This window comes from Heptranchias perlo, chromosome 3 (genome assembly GCF_035084215.1).
Source record: "Heptranchias perlo isolate sHepPer1 chromosome 3, sHepPer1.hap1, whole genome shotgun sequence".
NCBI classification, from domain to species: Eukaryota; Metazoa; Chordata; class Chondrichthyes; order Hexanchiformes; family Hexanchidae; genus Heptranchias; species Heptranchias perlo.
In genome coordinates this window covers 126,883,482-126,897,548 of record NC_090327.1, presented here as the reverse complement: position 1 = coordinate 126,897,548, position 14,067 = coordinate 126,883,482, and the positions used below count along the sequence as shown (strand labels likewise).

The following is a 14,067-nucleotide window of genomic DNA, read 5'->3' as shown; positions in this document are numbered from 1 at the left end:
GGCAGCGAATTCCATAAACCCACCACCCTCTGGGTAAAAAAGTTTTTCCTCATGTCCCCTCTAATCCTTCCGCCAATCAGCTTAAATCTATGTCCTCTAGTTCTTGAACACTCCGCTAGGGGAAACAGGTACTTCCTGTCTACTCTATCTGGGCCCCTCATAATTTTGTACACCTCAATCAAGTCTCCTCTCAGCCTCCTCTGCTCCAAGGAAAACAACCCCAGCCTATCCAATCTCTCCTCGTAGCTGCAATTTTCAAGTCCTGGCAACATTCTTGAAAATCTTCTCTGCACTCTCTCCAGAGCAATTACATCCTTCCTGTAATGCGGTGACCAGAACTGCGCACAATACTCCAGCTGTGGCCTTACCAGCATTTTATACAGTTCCATCATTACATCCGTGTATTCTATACCTCGGCTAATAATAGAGCATTCCGTATGCCTTCTTCACAACCTTATCTACCTGTACTGCCACCTTCAGGGACCTGTGCACATGCACTCCAAGGTCTCTCACTTCCTCTACCCCTCTCAATATATTCCCGTTTACTGCGTATTCCCTTTTACTGTTTGCCCTCCCTAAGTGCATTACCTCACACTTCTCCGGGTTGAACTCCATTTGCCACTTTTCTGCCCACTCCACCAACCCATTGATATCTTCTTGGAGTCTACAGCTATCCTCTTCACTATCAACTACACGGCCAATTTTTTTTTCTTTCTTTATAGTGCAAGAATGATAGTGTGAATGTCCTAATATCTCCTTATGTGGCGCAGTGTCAAATTTTGTTTGTTAATGCTCTTATGAAGCGCCTCGGGCGTTTTACTATGTTCAAGGCGCTATATAAATGCAAGTTGTTGTTGCTGTAAACAGGCAAAACACAATGGGGGTAACTTTAACCCCAAAGAACGGGTAGGTTGGGAGCGGGTGGGATGTTAAAATAATAGCTTTTTGAAGCGCGACCGCAACCCGGTTCCAACGTGCCCAATTGCGGGTTTAATGTGAGCGCTTTTGGATGCGTGAGCAGCCGAAACCCGGAAGTCACGTCCCCAATTAATGCCAGCGTGCGGATCGTTAAAGAGGAAATTTACCTGGTCGAAATTCTTGAGGTAATTTTTTGTTGATTCTGAACCTGAAACGAATTTTACTTCACCTGCACGGGTTTCCCATGGCTTCTGCATCTTGCCATTGAAACAGAGGCGAGAGAAGCTGATTTGGCCCTTTAAACCTGTGATTGACCCATCTCAATAACAGCTCAGCGATTGCAGCTGGTCTCTCAGTTCTCTCAGGCAAACGTTTGGCCAGGAGTTGTTTGTGTTGTGTCTCTATTCACTCTACCAGCCATCACTCAATTAAATAAAGATTCAGAAAATAATCAATTGTTAACATCCTGAATCAATGTTGAGTGTGTGCACAAGCTTATATTTTTAAGAATGATGACAAAATTTGAAATATTGGAAAATTCTGCAGTCAAGTTACTTGAAAGAATAACATTTTATAAGAACTTGGCTTTTTGATAATATAAATTCCAGTATTCCAAATATTTTTCCAATTCTCATCTATTATTTGCCTTTGTGTGGTCCATCTCTTCCTTTTTTCTGGCTTTCTCTCTTTCCATCTTTGGCAATAGGCTTTACATAGATTTTTATTACAAGCTCGGACTCCCACAACTATTTGGATTGTGTTTCTTCACTCTCCACTTCCAGTAAATACTGCATCCCTTTCTCTAATTTTCTCCTTCTCTATCATATCTGCTCCAATAAATCTACTTTCCACACCAGAGTTTCTAAAGATCCTTCTTTTTCCTCAGCTGAGTCTTCCCTCAGCAGCGGTTGACAGGCCCTTTAATTGAATCCACCACATTTCCCGTATGCAGCAGAAAATAACTGCCAGGGACATCTGTTATGCTTTTTATCTTTGAATGCTTTTACTAGCGCTGGTGCAGTTAGGAATTTCAAAATATGAATATTACTTATATTGCACTGATCATCAAATCGCTCCTCTGCTGCTCACCCTGAATCTGGTACCAGCTCTTCCTGTCCTCCTCCCCGTGCAGCCTCAATGCAGACCGACATGTATTGCAGTGGGTGGGAGATGCTGGTGGCTCCCATTGACTCCCTGCTCAACTTCAGGACGCTGGCTGCAGGTCTTTCCTTGTTTAATATTGGTGTATGTTGTCTGCTGGCTTCTCCCCACCAATATACAGTCAGTAATAAATAACCTAACATTCTTCGTAAACATAGGGAAGTGTAGAGTAGCTTAAAAATGCAGCAAGATGTGTAACCTGCAAAGAGTAAGTGTCCATGGAAATCTAGGATAGGACAAGAAACCTTCTCCTCCCGGAGCAGAAATTCTGGCATAGGATTACAAATTCTCATTCACCCCCATCTCAGAAGCTGGTTAGGATTTAAACCAACATTCACCCCGAGACCCTATGTCCCCACCCCCAATGGCCCAGAACCCCCCCGAGCTTGTAATAAAAATCTATGTAAGAATAAAACCCACTCCCTCATTTTAGAGTAGACAGGGCTGATGGCCGGCGCGGACACGATGGGCCGAAGGGCCTCTATCCGTGCTGTATAACTCTATGACTCTATGACTCTAACCGATCCCAGACTTAACTAGCATCTGCACCCCGGCTGCTTTCCCTCCCGACAGGCAGCCAGCCTGACAATCTGGTTGGCTGTTGTAAGGGAAACCCAGAAGCAAAGTTAATTGCCTTCAATTGAGTTGCAATCGCAGATTCTGACGCAGTCACTTGAATTCCGGGTTTTCCACACGAACATCTACCCACCCACTGAGATCCCGGCTCCAAGTGAAATCCATGCCCCATGAATAGACTTATATGTCCACTTTGTATACTCCGCATTCCAGCAAATTTAGCTTTATACAGCAAAAAAATTGCCTTTATAAAGCACCTTTAATGTAGTAAAACGTCCCAAGGCATTTAACAGGAGCGATTATCAAACAAAATTTGACACCGAGCCACATAAGGAGTTATTAGGACAGGTGACCAAAAGCTTGGTCAAAGAGGTAGGATTTAAGGAGCGTCTTAAAGGAGCAGAGGTTTCAAGGAGCATCTTAATGGAGCACAAGTTTTAAGGATCATCTTAAAGGAGGAGAGATAGGTAGAGAGGCGGGGAGGTTTAGGAAAGGAATTCCAGAGCTAAGGCCTAGGCAACAAAGGTCATGGCCGCCAATGGTGGAGCGATGAAAATCAGGGACCCATAAATACCCCCATATTTATAAGAATAAAACCCACTCCCTCATTTTATTTATCCCTATTTTCTCCACTTTATTTAACCCTTCCTCTACCACTCACCATTTTCTGGTCAAGAGTTCAGGTGTCAAGAGTTTCAGGTCAATGAGTCACCACCCCACTCAATCCCCAGTCTGGTATCTGCAAATTACAAACGTCAGCTTTTGCTCAAGTGGTAACACTCTGAATCAAGAGGTTGTGGGTTCAAGATCCACTCCAGGACCCGAGAATATAATCGAAGCCAACACAAAGTACTGAGAAATTGCTGCACTGTCTTTCAGATAAGACATTAAACAGTGTCCATCAATTTAGGTAGACACAAGAGATCCTGTAGCACTATTTGCTGAAGAACAGGGAGTTCCGCCAGAATCCCTCACCCAACACCACCATTCATCTCATTTGCTGTTTGTGGGACCTGGTGTGCTAACTGACTGCCAAATTTGCCTACATTACAACGGCCCTTCAATAAACAATTAATTAGCGAAGCACTTTGAGATGTCCCGAGGATGCGATAAGGTGAAAGTGCAAATTCCTTCTTTCTAACAGCTGACAAGTTACGAGCACAGCCCGCGGCAACTCTCTTCAATTCCACTATCTACAGGGAAGTATATATCCTCTCTTTGCTGCTTCATGTCAATGGCACAGACTAAATTGGACACGCTCAAGGACAAGGAGGTGCTGACCCGAAACCACATGCCATAATGCTGTGACTCGTACACTAGTAACGTGAACAGCCAAAAGAAAATTATGCCAGGTGCGAATTTGAAGTAACGGTTTTACTATTAAATGGTTGGTAGCTTAGGTTTTTGTTATCAAAGAAATTTCATCACTAAAGAATGCCTTCTAATATTGCATACAAAGCTGCATTTTACAAACGTCACAGGGAAATACTCATCATCATCCAAACAATTAAACTGTATTCGATGATAAGGATTCACTTCTGTCTTTCCAGAATGCACCAGCCTTCTGGTCAAACATCTTACATTAAATATAACAAATACACAAATACCATCACAGGTGTTAATATATGTTAAGCTCAAAGTGCTTGCTACATCAATGAATAGCAGGCAACCAAAGCCACTGAGCAACATTAGTCAAACAGCAGGTCCTCCTCCTTTTCTTCTTCAAGTAGGTTGGCTGGTGCATTCTGGTCCATCCCTTACCATGCTGTAGCCAATCATCTTTTGTGTTAATTTTTTAATGATGCTGGATTTGTATTCTTGCTATGAATATATAATCACTAGTGAAGTTTAGATTTATCTATCTGCTGACAAGCAGGCAGAATAATTTCTGTACAGCTATGCTGTCAGGACACAATGCTATCAACCGTCACCACTAATAGGAATAGATGTACAACACAAACTAAATTGTGACCAGGCAAATGATTATTATAAATCAATAAAACAAGATTGGCTATTCAGGGTTCATCATAAATTTTGGTGCACTGTCACAAGTGATACTTGTACACCAGCAAAAATATGGACTTGCACCACTGTAAGTGGCAAAAGTGCACAGTTGTAGCAATGGTTTCACAATTAAAATCGGTCAGCAGCACAGCTTTTTATTACCAAAGAACACATTTCTCATATTGCATTTTACAAATGTTAATGGGACATGTTCGTCATCCAGACAATTAAAGTGTATTTTCAGACCATGATTCATTTCTGTCTTCCCTTCCAAATGATATGACTTATGCCACTGTTCATGATCATTTTTGCATCTATCTGGCACCGTTAAGTATAACCGTTAACGTGTTTTTTTAATAAAATCTGGCTCTTGTGCTATTGTACACTTAACACATGTACACAAAATGTGAAACACTTGAAATATTTTTGAAATAGCCAAGTTCCGCACCCATGAGGACGGCCTCAACCGGGATCTTGGGTTCATGTCACGCTACACGTTACCCCACCAGCGAACAAAAGCAATCTGTTTTTAATATAATGTGTCATTTGCTGGCTTTCTCTGCCTTCCGGATGTTTCTGCCTCTCTCTCTCTCTCTTTTTTTTCCTGTTTGTTTTTTTGTTGAATGTGTATTTGGGGGTTCTGTAGGTGACACCTCTCTGTCTGAACACGGTGATTGCCTTGGCAACGGGCAGTTGCAGGGGCAGTCTGTAAACACCATGTATTGTTCTGTGATGTATAAATGCGTAGGCTTCAAGGAGCTCCTGACATTTACCTGAGGAAGGAGGAAGCCTCCGAAAGCTTGTAGATTTCAAAAAAAAAAATCGTTGGACTATAACTTGGTGTTGTAAAATTGTTTACAATTGTCAACCCCAGTCCATCACCGGCATCTCCACATCATACTTCAGTCAGATCATTGTCAGTTACCATTCATCTGAAGTAAAGGGGCACACAGTCCAAGATAGGATAGGAGGGGCCAGAAACCAGGAGTGGCAAGGCAACAATCAGCTTAAGGGCTGAGAGATACACTAAAATTTGTTTTGACTAAAATCATCAGGTCTTTGCTAATCATCAATAGTTAAAGTCGTAACAGAGTCGACAAATCTGATGGAATGTTGCATTGAAAACATCATAGATTGCATGCATGGTGATGACACAATCAAGGAGAAAATATGTGAGGCAATGTGCACAGCCACCAGTAATGGAGACTATCGTGTGCAGTCACCAGTAATGGAGACTATCGTGTGCAGTCACCAGTAATGGAGACTATCGTGTGCAGTCACCAGTAATGGAGACTATCGTGTGCAGTCACCAGTAATGGAGACTATCGTGTACAGTCACCAGTAATGGAGACTATCGTGTGCAGTCACCAGTAATGGAGACTATCGTGTGCAGTCACCAGTAATGAAGACTATCGTGTACAGTCACCAGTAATGGAGACTATCGTGTGCAGTCACCAGTAATGGAGACTATCGTGTGCAGTCACCAGTAATGGAGACTATCGTGTGCAGTCACCAGTAATGGAGACTATCGTGTGCAGTCACCAGTAATGGAGACTATCGTGTGCAGTCACCAGTAATGGAGACGATCGTGTGCAGTCACCAGTAATGGAGACGATCGTGTGCAGTCACCAGTAATGGAGACGATCGTGTGCAGTCACCAGTAATGGAGACTATCGTGTGCAGTCACCAGTAATGGAGACGATCGTGTGCAGTCACCAGTAATGGAGACTATCGTGTGCAGTCACCAGTAATGGAGACTATCGTGTGCAGTCACCAAGGGAAAACTGTTTTAAAATTTTTAGAAATTTGTAATATTTGGGAAATATGGTAAAATGCAATTGCTCTTTGTTAAAAAAATGTTCCTTTCATAACAAAGCAATTACAACGGGGCTATGCATTCAGAAAAAATAACTGAGCATCACCCTCCATGACACTTGGCACAAGAGAAGGATCATATGGTTCCAACTCAAATCTACTAAACTGGTGCATGGAGCATATAGTTCCTTTAAAATAAATCTAGTAAACGACCAGAATTATATACCAAATAAGAACAGAGATGATCCTTTGTTTATAAACAACGTTACAGTTTGCAAATCATTCTGTCTAACAAAATTTTGCAATAACTATTTCTTGACTTTGGATGAGTGATCAGAGAAGGTATTAAGCATCGGCCAGGTGAATTCCATATTGGGGGGTGGGGGCAGGCGGTCGCTGGTCCACCATTGTCATTAAGGAATGGAATTTACAAACATACAGGGCGCTGTTCAGACCAAGCTCCTCAAACTGCCAGAAATAACCCATTACAAAATTCCTTCCGAAAGTGTTCCGCCAATGTGGAAAATATGCCTTCCCTAGTTTTCTTCTAATCCTTGGAAGCTACTTGTAATGATAATTCTGTGGGAAGTTCCCACCATATCCTAGAGTTTCCATTTTTACCACAATTTAAAAGGAACAGCCTCTTTTATCTGAACACTGCATGTTGTGCTCCTCTGACGTAAATATACAACAGAACTCTGAGCCTTCCTGGGAATATTACCTGAATGATGATTGCTCTCCATGAACCGGTAACGTAACGGGTGGAGCTGGAGGTTGGATATACGCGGATTGTCTGTTTCCCTGAGAATCTTTACGGATTAGCTTTCCTGTGTTGGGATCATAAATGCGGACTTCAGGTCCGGGCTGGGCCTTCGGATGAATGGGGGTCGGATGAAACAACGGTGTTTGAAAACCACCTTGAACCTCTGGGAAACTGGCAGGGCTGTTGGTTCTGCAGAAAACGCAAAATAAAAATATTAATTGATACCGACAGACCTCCCATGGCATTCTGGTTAATAGTCCAGGACCAGGAGTGCAGTTACTCATCATCATGCATTTATGTAGCATCTTTAATGTAGATAAACCCTAGGGCACTTCACATTGGCGTGATCAGATTTAAAAAAAACTGACACCAAGTCAAAGAAGAAGGTATCAGGAGAGGTGACTAAAAGCTTGGTCCAAAAACTGGACTTAAAGAAGGGTCTTGTAGGAGAGGGAGGTGGAGAGGCAGAGGAGTTCACAGAGAGAATTCCAGAGCTTGGGGCCTGGGCAAATGAAGGCACAGCTGCCAATGGTGGGGTGAAGGGAGGGGCGATGTCGGGCTGGAGGAGGCTGCAGAAATAGATAGGGGTGAGACCATAAAGGGATTTAAACACAAGAATGTGATTTTAAATTCGATAGGTTGGGCAGCAGAGTTTTTGGTTAAGCTGAAGTTTACGGAGATTGTTTACGGAAGTTGGAAGGCCAAGAGAGCATTGGAAGAGTTGAGTCTGTAGGGGACAAAGGCAGCAGCAGATGGGCTGAGGTGGGGCAGAGACAAGCCATGTTATGGAGGTGGAAGTAGGCGGTCTTTGTGATGGAGAGGATATGGGGTGGGAAGCTCAGTTCGAGATCAAATAGGATCCTGAGGTTGCGAACAGTCTGCCTCTGCCCAAGACAATGGCTGGGGAGGGGGACAGAATCAGCGGAAAGGGTACGGAGTTTGTGGCAGGGGCCAAAGACGATGACTTCAGTCTTCTCAATGTTGAAATGGAGGAAACAGTGGCTTATCCAAGACCAGATGTCGGACAAGTTTCTGACAACACAGAGGCGGTGGAGAGGCAGAGGAGCTGGATATCGTTAGCGTACATTATGTAGATGAGGATAAAGAGGGGGCCAAGGATAGGTCCTTGAGGGGGGGATCCAGAGGTATTGCTTAGAATATTATAGAGGTTCAAATGTATTTCAAGAAAAGCTATTCTTGAGTAATTTTAGCTCAAGTAGTACTTCAATTTTATAAATATGGTTCTCGTGACTGCCAAGGCAATACAGTTGCACTCAAAGATTCTGTTGTCAATACAGTCAATCCATGTATCCTATTATTTTTTACATTTTCATGCATATCTTTCAATTAGTGGCATTATCACCTCAGTCAGAAGGTTGTGGGCTGAAGCCCCACATCCACTGTCAAAGATACCATCCTTCAGATAAGAATAGATCCCATGGGTGTGATTTTAACCCCCAAGAACGGGTGGGTTGGGGGCGGGTGGGAGTTGAAAATAGTTGTTTTTTTGGGTCGCAACTGCAAAATTTTTGGACTTGGCATTCCCAGTGGGAAGCCTGTACTTTTACGCGCCCAAGTTAAACCCGGAAATAAAGCCGGGTTGCGGTTGCGACCCAAAAAACAATTATTTTCAACTGCCATCCGCCCCCAACCCACCCATTCTTGGGGTTTAAAATCACCCCCAATATGTCTGTTCTGGTGGTTCAGATGGACATTAAAGATCCCATGCCATATTCAAAGCAGAGCATTGAGTTCTCTCAATGGTCTGGCTAACATTCATAACTTCTTCCCTTAGCACCACCAAGACAGGTTAACTGGCCATTCATCTCATTGCCGTTTGTGGGATGACTTCTTATATGCAAAATGGCTGCAACATTTGCCTACACAGCCACAGCTTCTGCACTTGAAATTAATTCATTAGATGCAAGACATGTCTGAGAACTCCAATAAGGGAGGATACAGGTGAAGGGTTTTTCTTACAGGGCACAGGTTGCTTGTGCCAGTAAAGACCGTGCCAGCATTCTCTGGGAATTCTCCCCAGGTAAAACCCTAAAGCGGAAAGTTTCATTACACTTCCAACACTATTGGGGGGGGGGGGGGGAAACTGAAGACATCAGAAATCAGCATCCTTAATTCCTATTACTTTATAATCCTGAAGAGGACAGGAAAGGTCAAATCCACTGTAAGCTTCAACGATTAAAGATCAATGATTTAATCAAAAAGGAAAAAAAAAATAACATGGACACCTTGCCATTAATTACCTATGACCACAATTCCAAATAATGTGTCATGGGGACTGGTTTATAACCAGTAACCTCAAGGTTATATACTTCCACATAACCATAGCTCTTGCAGCATCTGCATTCTAAACATCATACGTGGAGTGTGATTGCATTAGTCATGCCGGAGACTGTGAGAAGCAGTCCTCAAAGGCAATTGATGATATAAAGGTTCACTCATACCATATCCAATTGATAAAAAGCAAACAGCAGGCATAGTTTGCATTTTAACAAGGAACTGGAACATTTCTGTCCTCTCCTTTAGAGATCTTTCACACAATGTCAAAGAAATCAGATTCATTATCAAAAGGTGTTATTTGCAGCCCTAGTGACAAGTTTTTCAACTGTCAAAGCATATAAAACGCTATACATTAATAAAACATTTAAAGTGGCTTAACTGAAGTACATAGAATAGATTCACCTTGACTTTCCCCTGGAATGTGACTATATTTTAACTACTTTTTAAATGTGTAATAGACATGCATTATCAATGATTTCTCACCAGCAGACAACCTGTAAGAAGCTTTGAATTACTGATAAAGATTGTTAGAAGCCATACTCTGAACGAAAAGGCCATTCCAAATAACTCATCATCCAAAGACATGGGGTCAGCTACCATATGTACGTGAATAACACCCAGCTCCACCTCTCCGCCACCTCCCTCGACCCCTCCACTGTCTCTATGTTGTCAGACGGCTTGTCTGATATTCAGTCTTGGATGAGCCTCAATTTCCTCCAGTTAAACACTAGGAAGACAGAAGCTATCGCCTTCAGCCCATGCCTCAAACTCCGTACCTTTGCCACCGATTCCATACCCTCCCTGGCTATCGTCTCAGGTTGAACCAGATTGTTTATATCAATGGCATTCTATTCAACTCCAAACTGAGCTTCCCACGTCATACCTTCTCAAAGACTGCCTACTTCCACCTCTGCCCCTGTTTTAGCCCATCTGCTGCTAAAACAATCATCTCTGCTATAGTCACCTCCAGACTCGACTATTCCAATGCTCTCCTGGCCAGCCTACCAACCATCAACTTCAGATCATCCATATCCTATCATAGGCTAAGTACCACTCATCAGTCACCCCTGTCCTTGTTCACCCACACCCCAACATCTCAAATTTAAAATTCGCATCCTTATGTTCAAATCCAATCATGGCCTCATCCCTCCCTATCTCTGTAAACTCATGCAGCCTAAAAACCTCTGAAAACCCTGCATTCCTCCAATTCTGGTCTGTTGTGCAGCCCTCCCCCACCCTTGGCCCCCATCACTGGCAGCTCTGCTTTTAGCCGCCTAGGCCCCAAGCTCTGAATTCCCCAATCTCTAAACCCTGGTCCGGATAGGATACACCCTAGGATGCTGAGGGAGGTAAGGGGGGACATTGCGGAGGTACTGGCCATAATCTTCCAGACATCCTTAGATACGGGGATGGTGCCAGAGGACTGGAGAATTGCAAACGTTACACCCTTGTTCAAAAATGGGTGTAAAGATAAACCCAGCAACTATAGGCCAGTCAGTTTAACCTCGGTGATGAGGAAACTTTTAGAAACGATAATCCGGGACAGAATTAACAGTCACTTGGACGAGTGTGGATTGATTAGGGAAAGCCAGCATGGATTTGTTAAAGGCAAATCGTGTTTAACTAACCTGATAGAGTTTTTTGATGAGGTAACACAGAAGGTAGGTGAGGCAGTTGGTGTGGTTTACATGGACCTTCAAAAAATATTTGATAAAGTGCCACATGGTAGGCTTGCTATTAAGATTGGAATAAAGGGGGCAGAAGCAAAATGGATACAGAATTGGCTAAATGAAAGGAAACAGAGAGTTAGTGGTGAACGGTTGTTTTTCAGACTGGAGGGAGGTGTACAGTGGTGTTCCCCAGGGGTCAGTGCCGGGACCACTGCTTTTCTTGATATATATTAATAACTTTGATTTGTGAGCACAGGGCACAATTTCAAAATTTGCGGATGACACAAAGCTTGGAAGGGTAGTGAACAGCAAGGAGGATAGTGATAGACTACTAGAGGATATAGACAGGCTGGTGGAATGGGCAGACACGTGGCAGATGAAGTTTAATGCAGAAAAATGCGAGGTGATGAATCTGGTAGTAAAAATGAGGAGAGGCAATATAAACTAGAGGGCACAATTCTAAATGGAATGGAGGAACAGAGGGATCTGGAGGTATATGTGCACAAATCATTGAAGGTGGCAGGGCAGGTTGAGAAAGCGGTTAAAAAAGCATACAGGGTTCTGGGCTTTATAAATAGAGGCATAGAGTACAAAAGCAAAGAAGTCATGATGAACCTTTATAAAACACTGGTTCGGCCACAACTGGAGTATTGTGTCCAGTTCTGGGCACCGCACTTTAGGAAGGATGTGAAGGCCTTAGAGAGGGTGCAGAGGAGATTTACTAGAATGATTCCAGGGATGAGGGACTTTAGTTATGTGAATAGACTAGAGAAGCTGCGATTGTTCTCCTTGGAACAGAGAAGGTTGAGAGAAGATTTGATAGAGATATTCAAAATCATGAAGGGTCTAGACAGAGTAGATAGAGAGAAACTGTTCCCATTGGTGGAAGAGTCAAGAACCTTGCCTGGATGAGTGCAGCTCCAACAACACTCAAGAAGCTCAACACCATCCAGGACAAAGCAGCCCGCTTGATTGGCACCCCATCCACCACCTTAAACATTCACTCCCTCCACCACCGGCGCACAGTGGCTGCAGTGTGTACCATCCACAGGATGCACTGCAGCAACTCGCCAAGGCTTCTTCGACAGCACCTCCCAAACCCGTGACCTCTACCACCGAGAAGGACAAGAGCAGCAGGTATATGGGAACAACACCACCTGCACGTTCCCCTCCAAGTCACACACAATCCCGACTTGGAAATATATCGCCGTTCCTTCATCGTCGATGGGTCAAAATCCTAGAACTCCCTTCCTAACAGCATTGTGGGAGAACCTTCACCACACGGACTGCAGCAGTTCAAGAAGGCGGCTCACCACCACCTTCTCAAAGGCAATTAGGGATGGGCAACAAATGCCGGCTCGCCAGCGACGCCCACATCCCATGAACGAATAAAAGAAAAGGAACCAGAGTGCATAGATTTAAGGTGATTGGCAAAAGAACCAAAGGTGATATGAGGAGAAACTTGTTTACACAGGGAGTGATTAGGATCTGGAACGCACTGCCGAGGGAGTGGTAGAGGCAGATTCAATAGTGGCCTTCAAAAGGGAACTGGATAAGTACTTGAAACAAAAAAATGTGCAGGGCTACGGGGATAAGGCGGGGCAGTGGGACTAGCTGGATTGCACTTGCATAGAGCTGGTGCAGACTCAATGGGCCGAATGGCCTCCTTCCGTGCTGTAACCTTCTATGATTCTAACCCTTTTGTCTCTCCACCTCCCTGTCCTCCTTTAAGACCCTTTAATGCCCTCCTCTGACCAAGCTTTCGGTCACCCCTCCTAATATCCCCTTCTTTAGCTCAGCGTACATTTTTGTCTGATGCAAAATGCTTTGGGATGTTTTTGTACGTTAAAAGCACTATATAATTGCAAGTTGTTGTTGTTTACCTTTGAGTTTTGACATAGTCTTCTTTCAATGGGAATAACTTTTCATCAACTCTTTCCCAACGTTCTAGAGAGCTCCATAACCAATCTGGATTTACGACATGAAGATGTTTACATGCTTGCGCCTGCCGAACTTTTTCCGTTCCTGTAATGATAAAGTATTTCTATTACCATACTATACTAAAACATAAACTATCAATACAGATATTGCATGTATAGCAATCACCATACATCCCTTAATATCATTGTCCACAGCTTGCCACAGCTGCAAAAAAACAGATTCCCCTGTGGCTTCACCAAATAAACAAACCTGCCAATAAATGTCCTGCCAATAGTATATCAATCAGTCTGGAGCTACACTACATCCATGATATACCCAAATCTGAGTGACAATTTTTGTTTCATTTTTTCTTGTTCTTTGAGCCTTTTGTTTTTAGTACGTTTCTTCTTCTACCTCCAACATTCTTCATCTTTTTTTTTAAAATAAAAGTCTTTTCTGTCCTTTGCAGCATTTTCTTTCAGAATTTTGATTTGTTTCTCGCCACCAGACGTGCCCATCGAACCATCAAAAGTTCAAGATGCCAACGAAAGTCAATGGAATGAACACAACAAAATGAAGTGGTGCCCAAATCGAGACGATCTTCACAACAGCACCTTCAGTTGGGAGTCAGGACAATATAGAACACACACCTGTCCATGGTCATTAATGCGACCAACCAATAGGTTTGCTTATGGGGTTTGAAGAATCAAAAGATTTAATGTAACTTTAATGAGTTACAAAAATAAATATATTTAACATTCACAAATTAATCAACCAAGAAAAAGTCCACAATAATTCCACTAATTTATCATTTAAAATAAAACAGTGTATTAACACTGAAGACCGCCCTTTCATCTCTGGGGCCCGAGTTCAGATCCAGCTCAGACTGACAGTCTCTTTCGTCTGCTAGCCATAAGGGTCCTACATGAAATGAGTGTGGGT

At 43.1% G+C, this 14,067-nt stretch overlaps 1 protein-coding gene across 2 annotated transcripts in view; it reads right to left on the bottom strand.

Moving 5' to 3' along the window:
• Positions 1–14,067, bottom strand: part of ctdp1 (CTD (carboxy-terminal domain, RNA polymerase II, polypeptide A) phosphatase, subunit 1) — a 285,855-nt gene that overhangs the window by 172,512 nt on the left and 99,276 nt on the right. For both annotated transcript variants that reach the window (XM_067981952.1, XM_067981951.1), the window contains exons 9-10: positions 13,089–13,230; positions 7,196–7,426 (exon numbers count right to left, since the gene is read on the bottom strand). In XM_067981952.1, the coding sequence (XP_067838053.1) occupies positions 7,196–7,426; positions 13,089–13,230 (373 nt within the window). The remainder of the gene's footprint in view (positions 1–7,195; positions 7,427–13,088; positions 13,231–14,067) is intronic.